The sequence below is a fragment of the Aphidius gifuensis genome, linkage group LG1 (genome assembly GCF_014905175.1).
Source record: "Aphidius gifuensis isolate YNYX2018 linkage group LG1, ASM1490517v1, whole genome shotgun sequence".
NCBI lineage: Eukaryota > Metazoa > Arthropoda > Insecta > Hymenoptera > Braconidae > Aphidius > Aphidius gifuensis.
In genome coordinates, this window is record NC_057788.1 from 23,514,997 (window position 1) to 23,537,101 (window position 22,105).

General features: G+C 27.2%; 4 protein-coding genes across 10 annotated transcripts in view; 2 read left to right on the forward strand and 2 right to left on the reverse strand.

Annotated features, from left to right (window-relative positions):
• Nucleotides 1–238: 238 nt before the first annotated feature.
• LOC122854370 (TLD domain-containing protein 2-like) overlaps nt 239–22,105 on the forward strand; it is a 102,649-nt gene continuing 80,782 nt past the window's right edge. Inside the window, exons 1-3 of one of the 2 annotated variants that reach the window (XM_044155023.1) lie at nt 239–355; nt 637–761; nt 17,877–17,955. The gene's annotated coding sequence lies outside the window, so the exon portion shown is untranslated. Of the gene's footprint in view, nt 356–550; nt 762–17,876; nt 17,956–22,105 lie in introns of those variants that run through there. The other variant, XM_044155032.1, reaches the window with a different exon arrangement.
• LOC122854473 (2',5'-phosphodiesterase 12) lies at nt 1,255–4,333 on the forward strand. Its single transcript, XM_044155183.1, has 5 exons — nt 1,255–2,839; nt 2,909–3,048; nt 3,116–3,561; nt 3,635–3,755; nt 3,825–4,333. Exons 1-5 carry the CDS (start codon nt 1,992–1,994, stop codon nt 4,085–4,087), a joined length of 1,818 nt encoding a protein of 605 aa, XP_044011118.1. The 5' UTR covers nt 1,255–1,991; the 3' UTR covers nt 4,088–4,333.
• On the reverse strand, nt 4,381–9,527 carry LOC122854482 (RNA-binding protein 39). Of its 5 annotated transcripts, XM_044155213.1 has the most exons (7): nt 9,153–9,505; nt 8,675–8,725; nt 8,151–8,244; nt 7,652–7,713; nt 6,625–6,966; nt 5,703–6,530; nt 4,381–5,437 (listed from the first exon to the last, which is right to left on the reverse strand). In XM_044155213.1, exons 3-7 carry the CDS (start codon nt 8,208–8,210, stop codon nt 5,137–5,139), a joined length of 1,593 nt encoding a protein of 530 aa, XP_044011148.1. In that variant the 5' UTR covers nt 8,211–8,244; nt 8,675–8,725; nt 9,153–9,505; the 3' UTR covers nt 4,381–5,136. The 5 variants fall into 5 exon arrangements, with proteins under 5 accessions (XP_044011148.1, XP_044011159.1, XP_044011141.1 ...); XM_044155224.1 differs by lacking the exon at nt 8,675–8,725 and having other exon boundaries at nt 4,381–5,434; XM_044155206.1 differs by lacking the exon at nt 8,675–8,725.
• LOC122854472 (Krueppel homolog 1-like) lies at nt 13,472–19,451 on the reverse strand. 2 transcript variants are annotated; one of them, XM_044155157.1, is made up of 2 exons: nt 18,869–19,451; nt 13,472–16,489 (listed from the first exon to the last, which is right to left on the reverse strand). In XM_044155157.1, exon 2 carries the CDS (start codon nt 16,450–16,452, stop codon nt 14,485–14,487), a length of 1,968 nt encoding a protein of 655 aa, XP_044011092.1. In that variant the 5' UTR covers nt 16,453–16,489; nt 18,869–19,451; the 3' UTR covers nt 13,472–14,484. The 2 variants fall into 2 exon arrangements, with proteins under 2 accessions (XP_044011092.1, XP_044011102.1); XM_044155167.1 differs by lacking the exon at nt 18,869–19,451 and adding an exon at nt 16,589–16,799.

Genomic DNA, 22,105 nt, shown 5'->3' on the forward strand with positions numbered 1-22,105 from the left:
TTTTTCCGTGTAGAAAAATAATAATAAATATCATTGTTATTATTATTTCTAAAAATCAATGCCAATGCCATCTAGAGTTTTTTTCACAAAGCTTGTGCTCGAAAAACATACTGCTACCTGGCGGCGGCTTGGTGAAAACAATCGCAGCCATGTTTCGTTTCAGTTTGATTTTTTCCTGGGTCTTTTTGCGTTTTTGCTTTCCTTGTTCACTCAGTGCCTGTTGCGCTGTTGTCCGGCTTGTGTGTCCTTGTCTGTCTTACTTAAGCGTCTGTTGGCGTCCATTGGGGTCGTGTGCAGACTGCAGTGAACGAGAAGGCGTCCTTTCTTTTTTTTTTTTTTATTTTATTGTGATCTGGTACATTATTATTTTCTACTTTATTTTATTTTCATTATTATTTTAATTATAAATAAATAAATTTCCAACGTTTTTTAATTAATAATTTTATCATTAAATTATATTTTATTAATATAATATTTTTGAAGCGTCGCAAAATGGCCGTCAATTTCATGAACGCTTGGAATTTTATTTTTTTATTTTTCATTTTTTTGCTAAAACTACCCTGTATTCTCAATTTTTAATTTTTCTATTATTATTTTTATACTTAATTAATTATATTTTTGAATCTGAATAATTAGATATATGCTGATATTGTCATCAAACTACAAAATTTTCTTCAAAATCTGTGATCTCTGGGTGCTTGTATAAACGACGGCGTCAGACCAGCTTTTTTGTGTGTGAACCTGTTTCCCGCATTCATTAGGTATCGTTTCATACTCATACATCATTTTTATCATTTAATTTATTAAAAAATAATTTTTTTTTATTATTTTTGTATAAATTATTTCATATTTTATCATGCGAATTTTGCGGCATTAATGTGCCATGTTTGAGATGAATTTTTTTTTTTGCCAAAATCGTGGCCATTTTTATTTTATTTTATGCGTCGTCATTGCCATAATTTTTTTTCATACAAATAATTTCATAATTAATTATTAATTAATACCCGTCGACAACAATCCAATGTTGATTTTTTTTATGAACATTTAATTGTTGAAATATCCATTTTCAATATTATTTGTTATTTTTTTGCCCAAACGGTGCCCATCTTTTTTTTCTTTTTTTTTTCGTTTCATGCGTCGTCATTGGTCGTCATTGCCATTTTTTTTTTTTCATAAAAATAATTTCATAATTCATAATTAATTACAACCCGCCGACAACAATTGAATGTTGAATATTTTAATAAATATATAATTATTAAAATATCAATTATTGATTTTTATTTTACGAAAAATAAATATGCGTCGTTGCGTTGATTATTTGAGAGAAGGGGTTAGAAAGAGACAAAAAAAGAAAGATAGAGAATGTTGAAATTCCACGAAATGGCTAACGGTTTGCAAGTATCGATTTTTTTTTTGGGGGAGAGAATCAGAGAGTGAGTGAGACAAAAAAAACAAAGACAGAATGATAAAATTCCATGAAATGAATGTCGCTAAATGATTGGCTGTCGTTCAAGCCGCCGCCATATTCGATAAAAAAGAGCGCTAAACTGACGATTGATTCAAATTCTATTTTTCACAAACTTTTAGAAAAATACAATTTTGTTGTTTATTGATAAAAATTATATTGCAATATTAACATTTATTAATTAAATTAATTAATTATTTAAATATTATATTATTAATATAATTGAATCATATATATTTTAATTATTTACGTTAAAAATCTATTTATATTTGTCATGCCACGACTCTGATGTGTGGTACCAGTACATATGTCTTTCAACTGCTGGTAAAACTCCTCGTAATAATCATAATGCTTAGGTGTACATGTGTCGTTTTTGATCGTTGTTTATTTGCTATTGTTGATATTTTTTTTATTTAACATTTATCTAATAATTGTTATATTAAATTGATCGTATATCGAAATTAATGACGTTGATATTTATCGTATATATTTATAAATAATTGATGACATTTATTTGGTGTATTTGATGATGACAAATGTGTTAATACGTAATCCATTCAAGTCGAGGATAAACATAACCCTAACTAGTTTAAAAAATATATACAAAACTTTGTGTATCAGGGAAAATTCATTAAAATCAAATTTTAAAATGAATGAAGCGTTTATAAGATATGATAAGGGTAGTGAAACATTTGATTTTACATTTCGTTATGTCAATCCGGAGTTACATGTTGATAGACAATTTAATACTGTGAGAAAAGCATCAGAAAGTGTCAAGATATTTTTAACAAGGCTTGATACAAATATTGAAAAAAAAATTGTTAATAAAAAGAAGAAAAAACAGAAGAAAGAACCAGAATATAAATTTGAAGAAAATGTTGATAATGTTAGTGCTGAAAAAATTATACTTATGAAAGGAGATAAAAAAGTTGAATTAAATGAACCATGTACAAGTATTCTTGATGATCCAGTTGATTTAAAAATTCACATATTGGGAAATGATTATATTATTAAATTCAATGCACCATGTATTCAAAGTATGGAATTGCCACAATGTCTTCTTGCTGGTTTTCCAGCATATCCCAGAGTTTTTGAATCAATTTATACTGATATCACTAAATCCAAATTTACTTGGTACAAAACAAATTCAAATGATAAAAAAATAACATGGGAAGAAATTGCACATGGTTCAATTTATACACCAACAACAAATGACATTGGTTCAATGCTCAAACTAAAATGTACCCCAGTTAATGATAAACTTGATGGTCCAGAAATTGAAGTACAATCAGATAGTCTAGTTCAAGCTGGACCAGGACATTGTCCTTTTGAAGACAGGCATAATTTTACTAAAGATAAATTAACTGGCAAAAAGTAAGTAAAATATTAATTGACATAATAAAAATTAAGGCTTGTTTTAATTTAATTTTTTTTTTCTTTCAGTTTTAGAATTATATCGTACAACATCTTGGCCAATATATATGCAGACTCTGATTATTCACGACAAGTTTTATTTCCTTATTGTCCACCTTATGCATTGAATATTGACTATCGTAAGCTGTTGATTGTCAAAGAGCTCATAGGTAAAAATAACAAAACAAATACAAATGTAACAATTAGAATGACCTTTTTTCTTTTTATTTATTCCAGGCTACAATTCAGATATTATTTGTCTTCAAGAGGTGGATAAAAAGGTGTATGAAAATGACTTGATACCATCACTGTCTTCTTTAAATTACAGTGGTGTATTTAGTACAAAAGGTGAAATGTCAGAGGGTCTTTCAGTTTTGTATGACAACAGGAGATTTGAAATAATTGATAGCAAATGTACTGTTATGAGTGAAGAAATTGATAACAATCAAACATTTAAAAATATATGGGATAAAATAACAAATGATAATGCTAAAAAAAGATTTACAGATAGAAATACATCAGTATTAATTGTCACATTAAGATCAATTGATAATCCATCTGAAATATTAGTTATTGGAAATACTCATTTGTATTTTCATCCAGATGCTGATCATATTAGATTACTTCAAGCATTTTATGCATTGACTTTACTTCAACAAACAGCTGAAAATATCAAAAAAATTGTAAGTTTATTTTGTTTGTCATTTTTAATTATTTATTTATAAATTAAAATTAAAATTTATGATTTAATTTTAGAATCCAAATGACAGTGTCAGTGTGATGCTTTGTGGAGATTTCAACAGCACTCCAGTTGATGGTGTTTATGAGCTTGTTACTAAAAAAAATATTCCAGTTGACCATAAAGACTGGCAGAGCAGTAAGTTTATTTAATATTTAATTTATAATTATTAAACTTTGAAGATAATAATGTTAATTTATTTTGTAGATAAAGAACAAATTATTGAAAATACTTCTTTGAGTTTAAATCTGAAACTGGCAAGTGCTTGTGGGACTCCTGAGTATACTAATTTTACAGTTGAATTTGCTGATTGTTTGGATTATATTTTTTATGATACTGATAAACTTCAAGTCACTCAAATTATACCAATGCCGAAAAAAGAAGAGCTATCCTTGCATGGTGCAATTCCATCAGTTGTTTTTCCCAGCGATCATGTAGCAATTGGTGCTAATTTAAAATGGTCATGTTAATAAAGATTACATTTAAAAGAAAAATTTATTTTGTTTTTTTCATAGGCAGAAATTTATTGGTATATTAAGTACCTTATTTTTTCTCTATTTTTTTTGTTCTATATTATCAAGCATAAAAAAAAATAAACGTTTATTCATTTTTTAATAATTCTCAGACTAAATTTGACGTGATAATGATTTCGTACAAATGCTTCATACATTTTCCATTTTACTGTTAAAATTACTCATTGCCAGTTCAGTATTAAGTAACAAATAAATAATTAGGAAGGAAAAATAAATAAATTTCAATTCAATTAACAAAGCAACAATAAATCATAGATTCAATTTATTTATTCAATTAAATCATCGCTACAATAATTTCATTTCTTTTTTTTTTTTTTTTTTGTAAATCTATGAGCAAAAAATGTACACTTTGAATTAATTGTCTTTTTAAAATAATAAATATAATAAATTATCGCAGTATTGTTGAAAACGATTTTGTATTTAGTAGTACAAAATATAACAAGAAAAAAAAACAATAATTCATCTATTTCGGAATTTTAAAATTAATGATTAGTAGCTTTTGTTTATCTTCAGTAAATTTTTATAACGTAAAATACAATAATACTCGTCGAATATTCATCAAGAAAATTACATACAATTTCTCACTTTTTTTTTTTTTTCTTTTCAATTACCATGTTTCATTTGATCTTTTATTTGATCTCTCTCACTCTCTCGTTCTCTCTATATATATATATCTATATATTAGCTGTATTTTTTTTTTGTTGTGTGAAAAGCACCGTCAAATATGACGTTGAAAATGTTGTGTTCATCAACATTATCACCAAGTTTTAAAAATTAATCATCATGACAAATTTTATTTTTCCCCTCACCGCAACTTATAAAAATGACAACTGTATTTATCATATTATTTATAATTAAATTGCTATAAAGTTTGTGTGTCAGGATGAATTTAAAGTATCAATCACAAATAACCCTGATTTTTTTTTTTGTGTTTTTTTTTTTTTTTTGTTTTTCGTATTTTTGTTATTTAAATGTTATTATTAAAATCATATGCCCCGTCGCGGTGCACTTGGTGCAAGTGGTTGTAACGCCGTCATAGCGTCTGGGAATAATGAATGATAATTTATAATTGGTACATATGCTGCAGTAATAACACGTCCAGCAAACCATCTACCGTGTAATGAATTAACCGAAGCAACTGCTGTTGATATTGATGGACATTTAACGTATACATTACCCTGTGGTGATGCATGATCAACATAAACATGAAGTACACCACCATGTTTATTGCACTCCTCAATAACATCATCACGTATTTCTTTTGCCCATGTTGGATTCGTCTCACTACAACAATTGAAAATTTGATAAAAAATATAAGTTTATTAATATCACATTGAAACAATATTAAATTTATTTTTTTTATTCTGACTAAACATGTATAGAAATTGTTTTTATTATATACTAATCAAATTAGCATACAATTAAAATAACAAAAACTAATTTAATATTGCATAATTGTTCCCCCGATGAGATGGGGATCTCGTCTCATCAGGTCTACTCATATGCAAATTAATTAAATAATAATACGAAAGAAAGAAAGTTATCAACTTACTTTCCAGGATCAAACATGTTTGATAACATGAAACATTGTGTTGCAATTGGTGGTACAACTTGTGGTGGTGGTTGAGGTGTTGACATACCAGGTGTCATATTTAATGCATTTGCTGTTGCTGTTGGAATTTCAAGTCCAGTACCCTCAGCTAATTTAAACATAAGTTGTAATCTACCAGTTGCACCAAGATCAATTCCACTACGATCAAGTTCATCAGTATCAAGTAGTGATGGTCCCTGCATTAAATCTGTTCTTTCTGTAACATTACCAACTTTCATTGGTCTACCAGCAAGCTCAAAACCATTTAATTGTTCTAATGCTTTTTTTGCATCATCAGCATTTCTAAATGTCAAAAAACCATATCCTTTGCTACGACCAGTTTCTGGATCGGCAATCAATTGAATATTATCAATTTTACCAAATGGCTCAAAAATACCACGTAACATATCCTCGGTAATGTTAAAATGTAATGAACCAACATAAAGTCTCATTGGTCCAGTTTGTCCTTTAGGCATTAAATTTGGCATTGTATTACCCATTCTATTTTTTTCTGCTTGTGTATGTTGAACAACAATTGGTACACCAAGTAATTTTTGACCAGATAAACCCAAAGCCAATGTAACACTTTCTGGATCTTTAAATTCAACATATGATATACCTTTAAATCTTCGTGTTTTATTACATGTTATGAGTCTGACATCTTGTACTTTGCCAACACTTGAAAAAAATTCTTCAAGATCTCGTGCTCTAATTCGTTGACTCAATTGCATACAAAATACAGTACGTGCATCACGTTCTTCGGGTGTTAATTCATCATTCCTCCTATAACTAAAAAAAACAAATGACAATAATGTTAATGTTGATAATTACAAACGACTGTGTATCAAGTATTTAATTATACATAATATTATTCAATACTTACATTCCAAGTGGACTAACACCTTTACCAAAAGGTGGACGTGCACGTGGTAGTGTTATTGGTGTCAAGGATCTTTTTCTTCTTCTATCTCTTTCTCTGTCACGATCTTTATCACTTTTTTTATCATCACGATCTTTTCTGTCTTTTGATTTTGATCTTCTTTTTCTATCACGTTCACCAACATCTCTGGATCTTTCTCTATCTCTATCTCTGTCACGATCTCGGCCACGTTCTCTATCTCTATCAGCTCTATCACCACCACGTTCATTTCTATCACTACGATCACGATCTCTGTCTTTTCGATCTCTTCTATCTCGTGATCGTGAACGAGTACGTTTGCTTCTCCTAAAAAAATTCAATACTTATTAGTCACAAGCATAAACATATTTATTTATTTATTATTATTACTAAAGTATGTTGATTACGAAAAATACTTTTTTTTATTTTCTAAAATATTTATCAGTATAAAATAAACAAAAATATATATATATGTAATATAAGTTGTATTTACTGATTATCTTTTTTTTTTTCTAAAAATCAGAGCCCAGTCGGTTCACCTGTAAACTGATTTGTTATTCATTTTATTTTTATATATTAAAAATTTATATAGTAAAAATTATATAATATATATACAAAAAGACAACAAAGTTTGTTTTTTTTTTTTTTTTTTTAAATTAATTATTTGATGTTTTTTTTTTTTTAATTTTTGATTACCCTTATCTCATAACAAACTTGTTACGAGTTTATCTCGGTTATACTCACCATTATTTGGGTATTACAGTTTGGGTATTATCGAAATAAAGCGGCATTTACACTATTTGTACGGTGTCTATAACAAAGAGAATATATTCTTGAGAACGACTGTCACGTTAAATTGCTTGGTATCTTATTTTTATAATTTTTTAACGCGTATTTTATTATTTTAATTTTAAATTATTAATTAATACTTCTATAACATGATTATATTTTGGTTGTAAATTTATTTTTAAAAGAGAAAAAAATTATTTTTAAATTTAATTTAATAACTTACCCTGATTTTCTACTGGACCCATTTTCCCTGGATTTTTCCTTGATTGAAGATGACTCTTGCTCCTGCGAATAGCCAATGCCAGACAGCCAAGTTGGCAAAGCGCGAACAAGGGGACAAAAAGCAAATAATTTATCATTAGTTTTTATAAATAAATACATTTTTCTTTTTTTTTTTTTTTTTTTCCTCAAATAATACAAGTACATTAAATTGAATGAATTTCTTTTTTTTTTTTTTTTCTTGAATAATTTCATTACATAAACAATGAAATAGATGATGAAAAAAAAAAAACAAAAAAAAAAAAAAAAGGAAAATGTTATTATCGAGGATATGATTGCCAGGCTTACGATGATGAACATCAGGAATATGTATTTAATTTTATAAAATTATTATTAATATATTATCTCCACCAAATATTTTGGGAGAGATAAGAACTGTTGGTTGATCAATTGATACGGCAGTAACGTACATTCCATATCGAATACCCGGCTCTCAAACTTACCAATGATTTATCAGTTATTAGGAAAGCATTGCAATCTTGGGTTGAGTATGCCTTGGTCATATACTACCATGGCCAACCACACATCCTTTTTCTTCTGCAAAAGAGAGCCCTCATCAAAGAACAATACGACTTTTTTTTTTTTTTTTGTAATGTAATAACACGTGATGGGCCCTACAAATCTAAACCGAATTTATTTATTTTGTTGATGAAAAATATAACAATAAACCTGAGAAAATGATTTGATATTTAAATGACAATTAAAATTTAACAAGTTAAAGATTTACTCAATATTTTTTTTTATCATATTATACAACATGCAAACATGTTTTCTTTTTTTTTTTGTTCTTAATTTGATTTTTAAAAAACTAAAAACGAAGATAATCTAGTCAATTAATTAAGCTAGCAATTTAAATTTTATTTGGGGCACTGGTAGTTTTTTTTTTAAAAAAAAGAAATATTAATTATGTAATAAAAAAACAATGTTAAAAATGAAAGAAATGATAGTGATGGGATTACTTAAGTACCTCTCTTCAAGTGCATTCTAGGAACTCGTTGTAGAACAAATTGCGTACCATCTATAAGTACAGAAAATGGAGGTGTTGATCAATAAAGCAAGCCAACGGCTGGGAGTTTGTGTGTTCTACTTTATTTTATTTTTTTTTATTTTTCTCAATCAATCAGTGTATATCTTTGAATAATGTAAATGCAAGTAAGCTCTTTACATGAAATTTCGCAATCGTCCAAAATGAGGACGCACCACGTTTTTTTTTTAATTTTACTCTTTTTTTTTTTTTTTTTTTAACAACAAAACTATCTCACTTTTTTATTGTACAAAAAATAGAACGAGATAGATATGTACAGACATTTAAATTGATCACACAAAATAAGTATTTAAAAATAAAATATTTTCGGATTAAAAAAATAAAAAATAAATAATTTTGATAGCTCGTGATTTATAGATAAATATTTTTTTTTATAAATAAAAAAAATGTTTATTCTTACCCCTTTTTTGTAAGGAGCCTCCAGCATCGCTTCAACATCAAAATCCTCCGCCATTGTCCGATTTGGTGAACTTTCTGAAATGCCACGCATTAGCACACACCTCAATGTTAGTTTAGAATAACTATTTGACCATTAAAAATATGAAAATTATTTGTTGTAATTATCCTACAACTCGATGATTAATTTAATATAAATTATTCAATTTTTTATACAACTATTATATTAATGAAATAATATAAAAAGTTTTTTATAATGCTTTGGTCGATGATGATGGTGATGAGGCAGATGTAATTGATTTTTTTTATTTTTTTTTTATTTTTTCGTTTTTCCTCTGTATATACGTTCCCTTTCGCCAGCAAACACCAAAAGAAAATGGACGATTTTTTCGTGAGCGAACGTGGCGTTGGCGTCGTTGCATTTTTTTTTTTTTTTTAAGTTTGTTATTTACATCGACATCCAGAAGATGTCATTGTGTAGCTTGAGATGTGCTGCCACCTATTTATGTAGATAATTAAAGATTTCTATATTTATAGATAAATAGATAAACACAAAAAAAAAGAGAAAATATTTTGAATTTAGGTCAAAATAAATAGTGACGAGTAGAAATATGTAAACAAAAAAAAAGTTTGACTTACTCAAATTGGTAGTTGTTTGGATTCTCAAGGTTTGGTTAAATAACCCAGAGTGATGTAACTTTATTTCCGGTAATAACCCAATGACCTCACATAATAAAATTTCAATTAAATAATAATAATTTTTTAATTAAATAATAATAATAATTTATAATTTTTTCATCGTTATAACTTAGTTATTATATTAAGTATATAAGCATATTATTTTTATTTGAAAAAAAAATTGCATTTTAATAAAATAAATAAATAAAAACGCAAAATTAAATAAATAGGCCAAATTTTGAGTTGTGCGTAATATAATATGTGATGATGATTATCTAGAAAAAAGGAACAATAATGCTGCGCAATATTATTGAAGGGAAAATATCACCCTAGGCAAAGTCTAGATCCATTAATTCAAAAAGACCCTGGTGTACCAAAAACAGGGGTTTATATATGAGGGTCGGTACCGAATTAAGTTCAATATTGAGTAGGTCGCTGGGTCGAGGTATAAACCCAAATAAAAAATATATATATAATAAAAAAAAAAGGTAGTGATGGGTGGATGAAGCTGATTTATTTGTTTTTCTCTCGATTCAAAAGACAATTAATAAATGAAATATTTAAAAAGGAGGTATCCTCAATTAACACCAATAATCAAAGATCCATTATGAAAATTTATTTATTTTTATTTCTATTATACAACCCTACAAAATATTGTGAGTCTAAAATTTTTATCTTTTTTTCTTGATAACATATCATTCTAAACAATATCGTTTTTTGTTCTTGATAAAATTACTACATGATGTATTTTAAAATCTATAAGAGATATCAATAATAACACTGACAAATCTTGGATATCTTGAGAAGATTATATCAAAGGTTCTTTGACTACTACCTTAAAAAAAAAAAATCCAACGTGTATATAATGAATGACATAAAGGTATGCATGAATAGTATGATGTTTGATGTTTCACGTTGTTTGGGACAAGGGAAAGTTGCTGGAGTCATTGGTTCCGAGGGTTGGCCTACCTTTTGATTTGTTCGATGGTCTACCGAAAAATCGGTTCAATGCCCTTTTCAAAAGGTCCAGTGCCTTCTCTTGTGTCTCAAAAAGAAATGAGAATAAGGAAAAATATATATAAAATAACAAGTTAGCTTTATCGAAACGACCTGAAAAGTTAAAGAAAGAGAAACAGACAAACAGAGAGAGCAAAAGAGATAAGGAAAAAAAAAAAAGAAAACATGAGGAAATGTTTGAAAGAGGGATCCAATGTGCAAGCCTATGATGACGTGAATTAAAATTTCTCTCGATGACGATGACCAACTCTCGTTCAACTTATTTAGTTTTTCTCTATCTTTTATTTTTGTTTTTATTATTCTTCTTCGTCTTCTTGTGATGCCTATAAAAATCAATATTATTTTTTTTTTTGACTATATCTCGTAACTGACCGAAGAATTTCCGGATAGTTTGGGTTACGAAATCGAGGGCATTAGCCTCACAACTTTTGTAATCGTGTCTATGAACTTGAACAAGTTATTACCTTACAATTTCTAAAATAATAATCATTAAAATTTAAATAATTTTTCAAATCAACACGTAATTTTTTTTTTATTTTATCATTGAAAACTTTTTATTATTTTCATGATTGTTTTTTATTTATTTCAATTGTTTTTTTTTTTTTTTTTCATTAATACGAGTGTTTACACTTGGCTCTCTCAATTTAAAACCACAAAAGTGAATTTTTTTTTTTTATCAAATTAATAATTATTTAATTAATTAGTTATACATACTAATAACTCATTTTACATACCAACAGACAACCGCTTAATTATTATATATATTGATTTGTTTATTTGCCTTATTACTTTATTTACAAAGAAAAAAAAAATGAGATGAAAAAAATGTTTTATGCTTTATTTAACAATGTAACAAACACACAGTCACTAGATCATATATTTATCATCTTTTTTTCATAAATAATGGATATTTAAAAATTAAGTATTACATGGACTCCACTTGCTCTCAAAAAGTTGCGCGATAAATTGGCTAGATTTTTTAACTAATTAATTTTTATTTTTTGTCATTTATTTATTTTTATATGAATATTGATATTTTTGAAATAAAATTTATACGCATTTATTTTTTTTTTTTTGTTCTCTCTTTGTTCAGAAAAATCAGTATTTATTTTTTTTATCAAGTTTAATAACTATATTTAATAAATATATCAGCAGACTATATCAGTTGATTTATTATCAACTTTCAAGACTCACCAATGAACATAGAATTATTATTTTATCATATTTTTTTCTCTCATTTATTATTATTTTTTATATTCTAAAAGTCATCTAATTATCTAGTCATTTCTATTATCTTTTTTTTCATGGAAAAAAATGGCGAGTGTTTTGTTTTTTATTATTATTAATAATTAAGTTTATGAAATATAATAAAATCGAACAACGTATTTGTTTTAGTTTACTTGATTGATCATTCATTTTTATTTTTTTTTAAATATTATATTGTGATGAGGCAAAAACTACTTAAAAATAAAATATCAACACACATCATTAATGATTTTTTTGTAACATGCTATTCACACTTGCAATTAATCTAAACTAATATTCATTACAGTTAATATTTGCTTTATTTATTTATTTTTTTTTTTCTATTGCCAGTCTTTGTATATATGCATACTGCAGAATTAAACTATTATTAATTTAAAAATTATAATTTTATATAATATTAATTGTTGATGATAATGATGATGATGATAAAATATTATATTATAAATTTATGATGAAGTTTAAAAGAGGACCAAGATGATTTCAGTCGATGTGAGTGTGTGAGTGTAAAAAGAACAGTTGAAAGTTTCTATATACACATGAAATTTTTATAAATTTTTTTTTTTTTTTGGTCTGAAGTTGGTTGAGGCCTCAGCCAACTCGACTGAATAACCGAAACCGTTGAAGGACAAAAGCCGAAAGGTAAAACGAGTGAGTTCAATGCACGCAAGAATGCAACTTTGGTGCATTCAACGACTGGGACCACCAATCCACTCAAGTCGATTAATCTAAATCAACTCTCTTTTTCTCTATAACCAGTATTATATATTTTTCTTTCTTTATATATATTCATCATTTATATATTTTTTTTTATTTTTTTAATAAACTCACAATAATAACTGTAGAGCATGTATTACCTGAGAATTTTTGGAAAACCTTGTTTTCAATATTACACACTATACATTACAATAATTATTATTATTACATATATATAAATACGAATGAAATTTAAAATTTGAATGGAAAAAAAAGAGCTTTTTTTTACACAAATGAAAAAGTTATTATTATTATTATTTTTTTTTTCATAAAAAATTCCAAAAACGAAAACAAACTTAAAAATTAAAAAACAATATAATAATGATTGGCTATGCAAGAAATTTTTGAAAAAGTAAAAAATAAATAAATAAATAAAAAATGATATTAATATTTATAAAGATAATATAAGAAACAATTATATTTGTCATGGATAACTCTAGAATCATCAAATAAGATATCATTTAAAATTCAGGCACTGTGTGGCACAATGAGCGAAGATTCTAGAGATGACTCGTTTCTTTTTTTTTTTTCTCCAATTGATTGTATTATTTTTTTTTGTTCTTATTTATTAATAATAATTAATAATATATATATACTTTTATTAATCTATTTGTTAGAATGATGAATTTTATATTTTTATTGCCAATGAAAAATGGCCAGATGTACACATGATCAGTCTGATGCGCCAACGAACATTCTCTAACAATATATGACAAAATTAAAATCGATAATTTATTTTACTGTTGCAAGAAAAGTAGCAGAGTTTATATATATATTTTTTTTATTTTTTTTAATTGTTCATTTATTCATTTTTTCATAAAATATATTAAATATATATATATTTAATATTTATATATATTTATTTAGCTTGTACTGGCAGTGGGCTCAGCTACCCTCAATACTCTGGTAGTATGGGAGTTGTTATATCACAGAGATATTTATCGTTTGGTGCTTTTTAGTCTCTAGCCATGATTTTTTTAATAACAATTTTATTAAATATATCATTTTCTTTTTTTTTTAAATATATATACTATATATATTTTTTTTTTATTTTTCTTTTGTTGATTGCCACTAGGGCAGGAATACAAGGACATCGAACCAAACGAGTCGATTATAAATTTTAAATAAAACATTATTTAAAAAAAAAAAAAAAAAGTCTAGTAATTATAATAACTAATAAAATAATATTTACGAGATTTTTTTTTTCTTTTTTTTTTTCCTTTTTTGTTAACACACATACGCACACAATTACGTTCAAACATTGTCCCAAAATAATGGGACATAATAAATAGCTCTGAAAAAATTTGACTTCGATTACAACATTCTTAATACTAATATTAACATTAAAAATAATAATAATAATAGTAATAATAATAATAATAAATCAAAAGTATTTAAATTTAATTGACCGAATTTGTATCAATAAATTTTAAATAATAGTAATAATAATAATAATAATAATTTACGATTTAAAATCAGTAATAATCGTATATAATAATATTCGGCACAAATTATTTAATTTATCTATTAAAAAAAAAAAAAAACTATTCACGGAAATAAAGTCTTGAATATTGTTTAATATTTAGTCTTATAATGAATGATTATTACAATGAAAATGAGCACTATGAGGCACGTGCAAATTGTATAACAGAACTGTGTCTCTGTGATGCAAGTTCAGTTCTTTCGCTCTCCATTGATTCCAATATTGCTTTACAACGTTTACGTGGTGGTAATATAAGTGTTTCACGTATTGGTAATACAAGATCTAATGGATCTGGTGATGATGGTGCTGGACTAACTGGATTACTACTTGGTGGTGTTAAAATTTGTTGTTTTGCATGATTTGTTGTTAATGTTGAATATTCAACTCTTTGTTGTTCTTCTTCAACAGCTTCAAGTGCTGCTTCAACTCTTCTTCTGGCATCATTGCCAGGTAAATTAAGTAATGAACAATTATCATTTAAATCATTAACATGAAGATTGTTGTATTGAGTATAGGCTGGTGTTGTGATGTTTTCTGGTGTTATAAATAAAAATGATGGCATTGGTGGTGGTGGTGATGATGATAATTGTTGTTGCTGCTGTTGATGTTGTTGATGATGTTGTTGTTGTTGTTGATGTTGGTGATGATGATGTTGTTGTTGTTGTTGTTGATGATGATTATGATGTTGCTGTTGTTGTTGTTGTTGATGATGATGGTGATTATTAGATTCAGATTGTTGTTGTGTCATCTGATGTTGATGCATTTGTTGTGGAGAATATTGTTGTTGGAAATGTTGTTGTTGTTGAGGAATTGGTGATGGAGTTTGATTAAAACTTCTGTCTTCTGCGGCAGCTGCAGCAGCAGCAGCAGCCAATAAAGCTGGATTAACTCCACCAGAATTTTGTCCTTGATTATTATATTGATGATCTCTTGATTGATATAAATAATATGATATATCTCTAGATTGCATATAAATTGGTGTGGTAGTTGTTGTCGTTGTAATGGTAGTGGTATTTATATCATCAGTCTTGTTATTCTCTTTGTCACTGCAATTGCTACTTGTACTACAACTACTACTTATGCTGCTAATGGTACTACTTGCATCACTACTCATTGAATTATTATTATGATGATGATTATTATTATTATTTATATGATTATTTGTTGTTGTTGTTCCAATACCATGTGATATTTCAATGACTGGTTCAATTGTTGGTGAATCTCTTGGTGATACATTACTATTTGAATCAGCATGTGTTTTAATATGCATTTCCATTGTTTTTTTAGAATTAAATGTTTCATGACATAATGTACATTTATATACTTTTTCACCATAATGAGCAACTTGATGAAGTTTTAATACATGATTATAACCAAATGATTTACCACATATATCACATGAATATGGTTTTTCACCAGTATGTGTACGTGTATGTACTTTAAGTTGTTTTGAACATGTAAAACCTTTACCACATGATTTACATACATATGGTTTTTCACCAGTATGTGTACGCATATGTATAACTAATTGTCCACTTTGTATAAATGTTTTAGCACATACTGAACATTTATGTGGACGTTCACCAGTATGTATTCTCATGTGTCTATGTAATTTACCACTATGTTCAAATGCTCTATCACATACATCACATTTATATGGTCTTTCTTTAGTATGTATACGACGATGAACACTTAAATTTTCTTTAACTGAAAATGATTTATTGCAATATTCACATTGATATGGTTTTTCACCAGTATGAGTACGAAAATGACGTGTTAAACGTGCTGGTACAGCAAATGTTTTACTACATATTGTACAACGATATGGATCATCACCTTCTTTACCATGTGAACGTAAATGACTTTGATATACTAATTTTTGATCAAAGTTTTTTTGACATAATAAACATTGATATGATTTATCATCATTTTTTGAATTATTAACTGCAATACGATCACCACTTGTTGGTGAAAATACTGATAAATCAGGACTGCATACAAGACTTTTAACTGGTTTATTATTTGGATCCAATGTTGGTACTGCTATTGGCATTTGTGATGCTTGATCACAAACTGGCATTTGCTCCGTTTGATAATAACCCACCATTTTTGCTTTTTTTTCAATATATTATTTAACTGACAATCTATAACAGACAGAAAAAAAATAAACAAAATATTAATTATTAATTCAATTAATTTATTTCATAACTTTTTAATATATTATTGTCAATACTTGAACATACATTCATTTGATTATAATTAATAACAACAAAAAAAAAAAAATATTGATATAATTTAACGATTTTTTGACTGAGGTATCAAAGCCCCATTGGTATCTCCAGTAAAGGATCGTTGCGACTGTGGTATTTCAAAGTATGATTGCCCAGCGATACCCCGAAAAATCTACACAAGCTGAGAGGGCCCTCTTTTTTTTCTCCCTTCTCTTGTACATTTTCGTTGCTTCTTCAGCTCCCACTTTTTTTTTTTTTTTTTTTTCATTTTTTTTCATATATATATACTTCACCACAGGCGCATAGAAGCCTAAAACCGCCCACCTTCTATCAGGATTTTATTTCTTACCCACGGGAACAACCAAGACCGGAATTAAAACAACAAGAAAAAAAAAACAATCATAAAAAAAGAAACATTCAAAAAATTGCCAAAAGTAAAAAAAGCTTTGTGCTAAAAAAAAAATCAGACGCAAGCTCAATTTTTTCTCTAACTACCGTCTTTAATTACTATACAAAAATTTATTTGTAATCTTTTACACCTTGCTCCATAACACGCATTAATTACTTGCGATACATAAAATAAATACAAACAAAATTTTTTAAAACTCTGCTATGAAAAACTCCTAGGTCATGACTATTAGATATATAAATAATCATTATCATCAAGCATATTTACAAAAATAGACAAAAGCAAGGTCTGGGTTTTTTTTTTTTCTAATTTATACAAACTTTATCATTTTTATTATATCTCCATGTATTTATATATAGATACGTGAGTTTAAAAATCAAGTCATTAAAAAAAGTGTAGATACATCGATGCGTCAGTGTATATGTACGAAAAAATTATTACAAAAAAAAAAAAAAAAAAGGTGTTTATGTGTAATGTACATTTATGAGATTGAAAATAAACGCTTATATATATAAAAAATTTTATTACTTTATAGTAACAATGGTAGGGGCAGGTGAGGGGCGAAATCAAGAGACCGTGACTGTATTTTATATACATACATACATATAATGAGTAAATGTAGTGAGTGTAGCTTGCCGGCAAAAGGGGCAAGAGAGGGATATAGAGAGGGTAGGGTAGGGTTGGTGGGTGGGTGAGATAAACTTATGGGCTTGAAGGGTGAAGTGAGGGAACAGGGGAAAATTGCTTACACGCGCTGCTTTAGCTGTGCCTCATGATCAGGGATTCTGCTCATGATAAAACATATAATATGATACTTGAAATATTGCTGAAACCAATTCGACAACCTCCACGTGTAGTACTATTCAAATTTTTTCTTTTTTTTTTTTTCAGCGATCACCGACCTCGTCCAACTCGTCGCACGGTAAGGACGTCGAGTTACATCATTGAACCGTACTAACACTAATACTATGTAAGTACAACTCTGTGATATCAATAGGGGAATTCTGTTTCTATCATGACGTAGTTCGTCAATATTTTCATTTTACTATTTACGTTTTTTTTTTTTTTTTTTTTTTTTTCATTTATTTATTTACTTTTTTTTTTCGCGCGTTTTTTTTTTTTTATTTTCTTTCTTTCTTTCTTTCTTTCTCTTTATGGATCCCACTTTTTTTTCTTTTTTATTATCATGATGATTATTATTATCATGATGACTGATGACAATGTGAATGAAATTTATATATTTAAAATATTTAATTTTAGGATGTTTATATATATTTTAGGTGAATTTTTAATAGGCATATTTTTTTTATATATTTATATATTTGGATTATTGATCGGTTGCCGAAAATTTTGTGTCTCTCGTATACGCACATTTATTTCGGAGGGTTTCTAAAATCAAGGGGAGTTATTCTCGATTGCGTAGTAAGTGTTGCGCGTTTTAGAAATATTTATGGGGGTTGTTTTTTTTCGTTTTCTTTTTTTTTTTTTTACGACTTGAGAATATCTTCATCATTCATATAGGTAAATAGTATACGAGTGTATCAGAGAGAGAGGGAGAGAGATGATTATATACACAGTATCGTCGTAAACATACACGCGACATTAAAAATGCATAATAAAAAAATTGCAGGTTTTAATAGACAAATAATACATGATTTATTTAATTTTTAAATAATGAAATGTAATTGATGAAGATTGTATTTTTTATTTATTTAAAGTTGATAATAATTTATCATTAAAAAACGAGGAAAAATAATTCAATTTATTATAAATATATATTGATGACATCAAGCATGATTATTTAAATTTTTTCCATTCGTTTTTTTTTAGTTGAATAAATTATTATTATTAAAAAATAAACAACAACGAAAATTTTATCTCACCTTTTTCTATTGATTATCGTTGAATGATGTTTAATTTCACTTTTTTTTACACAAAAAGTTATTGTCCACATGGATAATATAAAACTAATTTTTTTTCCAAAAAAGTCTTAGTTTTTTTTTTTTTTCCTTCAAGTCACAAAAACCTTAATAATTTAAAACTTAAACAATTTAGAAAAAAAAAGGGTAATTATCATATAAATGATAATTATAATCAAAGAAAAACATAAAAATTTAATTAAAAATTAAAATAGTTTACTTGATTATTTAAATAAAGTTTGTTATTTTTTTATTTATTTTTTTTATTGAAATTAATATTTTTTTGTGAGAACGATGTGTTCCCATTGAATTCACAAAATTCACTAATACGTTATTGGGTTTGATAAAAATGAAAACAAGAACGAAAACACGAAGATACACACAAGGACCCACCTCAAGATGACCAATCCCAAATGTTTCATCCCCTACTCCAACGACAGTACACGAGATCAACCGAATCACCACGACCCTCAATAATAAAATAAACTGAAGTAAAGCGCTTGCTTACTCTTTACGAACTTGTGAATATATATTCCCCTCTACTAGTGACTGTATAACAAATACATACATATACACAGTAAATCCACGCGATGCTGACGACCTAGAATTTTAAGGCACGTGGAGGCAGTCGATGAGGTTTCTGTCTGTTGTGACCGCGCGTGCACATTGAATAAAGACAGACAAGTTGTAACCTCGACACTCGTGCAAAAGAGATAACAATATTCATTTTTTATAGTAGTGGGGGCAAAAAAAAAAAGAAAAAAAAAATATACAAACGAGTTGGTACATAAAGGACGTCGACGGTGACCTGTCGACTGCCTTTGGCGCGTGCATTTACACACACACACACACTAAATTCACATCTTATCGTTCTATGCCCCTTTTGTCGTTTTTAAAAAAATTATTTTGTTAATCTGTCTTTGGCTCTCTTATTTTTGATTAATTCTAACTATCTCTTTTTTATTCTCATGTAATTTTTTTTTTCTTGTGTCATTCTTTATCTCTTTTAGATCGTCTATTCGCAAATTATTATTGTCCCGCCTCCACGAAATAACAGAAGGGTAAAATTTTTGATACGACATGAGTTTTGACGATGCTCACACTCATTCCGTCATTGACAGACCCAACAACTTTGCTCTCTCTCTCTCTGTCTCTGTGCTCTCTTGCATTGCATTTCTATAAATGTGCCTCTGTGTTTGTGTGCGTGTGTTTATGTTTATGTCTAATGACTATGATGCACATCACAATTGCACTCTTGCATCTTTCGCTTTTATCTTATACTCATTTCTAAATTTTTCTTTCTTCTTCTTCATTCACATCTTGAGTCAATTTGATTTATTATTTAGCCATCAATAATTAGTGTTACATTATCATATACTCTGATTGACATTATTATAAATAATTTTTTATTTCATAATGACCTCGACGATGATGATGATGATAATAATATTATTTTGTTTTGTAAATTAAAAATTGATATTGTCAATTTATTTTATTTGCCATTTGACACATTACGAGCAATGAATACATAATGTTATTTAATGGGTAAATATTATTATTAATTTTTTTTTTTTTATATATCAAAAAAATTATTCAATTCCAAGTATATGGATATTGTTTATTTATATTATCGGTCATAAAAATATATTTATAAATATGCCGTTGAGACAGGCAACTGAGTGTTGATTATATATTTTTTTATATATTTCGTCATTTGTTGTGTTTCGAATTTATAAAAATTGTTGACCGGGTTCGGGTGATATTATTATTATTATTGTTGTTATTAATATATATATATACCAATGAAAATTTATATTGTATATAGTTGACAAAATTGTTAACATTTGGAAAGCTCTTGTATTCTTTCACTGACGACCTTTTCTCTTAAATTTTTTTGCGTCGAAATAAGAAAAGGGTGACACGTGCCTCTCAAATATAATTTCACTCGTATTTTTCTCTCCTTTTATCTTCTTCTCCTTTGCTATATATATATGATCAAACGAATAACAACATTTTTATATCGAAAATTTTTTTTCTCTGTCTCTTCTTTATCTTAGTTTGCGCAAAGTTATTCTTATACCTATCACACCATTAAAAACAAAAAGCCTAGAAAAATATATTATTATATATTTTACATGTTGTTTGTTCTTTGGAACATATATAATTTGAAGGATAACGTCACCGGTATCATAAATGTATTTCGAAAGCGTAAAACAAAAAAAAATATATTATAGGAGAAAAAAAAATTTGCAAAAATTTCTCAAAAGGACACCTACGATAGCCTTGAGTCAATTTGCCATGTGAAATAATCATAATGACACATGTATATTGCCAAATAAATAAATTAAAAATTATCATTTTAATATATATAATACTTGAAATTTTTTTTTTTTTTTTTTTATTAATAAATTTCATACTCATTCATACATAAATAATCACAAAAAATTATACAATATTAACTAAAAATTGTGAATAAAAAATAATGTTAGAATATAAATTTGTTGTGTAAACTGGTACTGTGAATGCAAAAAATTTCCAGTTGGCTGGTTATACTCTGTGCAGTATAATGCACAGACGAATTTTGGCAAAAAAAAAATAATAATGATAATAGTAATTCGACAAGTGTCGGAGTATAACCATGTTATACTTGTCGGTGTAGTTGGCAAAAGCATTGGAAGAGCAATGACCCAGTGGTGAAGGCAATTGCACGTGTAGAAAACCTTACTGATATTCGATCGCCTCAAAACCAGCCAAAAAACTTTGGAGCATTGGTCACATTTGCCAGAGGATACATTGAGCACCTTTTTTTTTTTATTTATTTTTCATCCGCTAATAAAAAATAATAATTTATTTAATACAATTTTAAATATCAATAATATATAATTTAAAAATTGATAAAATAATAATTGGCAAAAAATTTTTTTGATATTATTGGAGTAAAAGTAAAAATAAGCACATTTATTTTACAAATATATTAAACATGAAAATAGAAGGAAAATTATTCGGTTTAAATATACATATGAGGGTTGAAAAATAGTATAGGGTTGAAAATTTGATAAATAAAATGAGAAGCAGCCATGTTGGGATCATGATTTTGATGCTGAGGGGATGAAGGAGAATTTTTGTTTAGTTAAAAGTTGCGCGTGTAATGTGGTGAAGCTTCTGAAGAGAGAGAGAGAGAAAAAGAGCGTTGTAGATAAG

Bases quoted from the DNA above. Each gene is read 5' to 3' on its own strand.
- LOC122854473 (XM_044155183.1), top strand. From the start codon at position 1,992: ATGATGACAAATGTGTTAATACGTAATCCATTCAAGTCGAGGATAAAC. The intron at 2,840-2,908 runs GTAAGTAAAATA...TTTTTCTTTCAG, and splicing joins GATAAATTAACTGGCAAAAA to TTTTAGAATTATATCGTACA. The intron at 3,562-3,634 runs GTAAGTTTATTT...ATTTAATTTTAG, and splicing joins CTGAAAATATCAAAAAAATT to AATCCAAATGACAGTGTCAG.
- LOC122854482 (XM_044155232.1), bottom strand. From the start codon at position 9,242: ATGCGTGGCATTTCAGAAAGTTCACCAAATCGGACAATGGCGGAGGAT. The intron at 6,967-7,651 runs GTAAGTTATTAA...GAATTTTTTTAG, and splicing joins GGGTCCAGTAGAAAATCAGG to GAGAAGCAAACGTACTCGTT. The intron at 5,438-5,702 runs GTAAGTTGATAA...TTTCAATTGTTG, and splicing joins AACATGTTTGATCCTGGAAA to TAGTGAGACGAATCCAACAT.
- LOC122854472 (XM_044155157.1), bottom strand. From the start codon at position 16,452: ATGGTGGGTTATTATCAAACGGAGCAAATGCCAGTTTGTGATCAAGCA.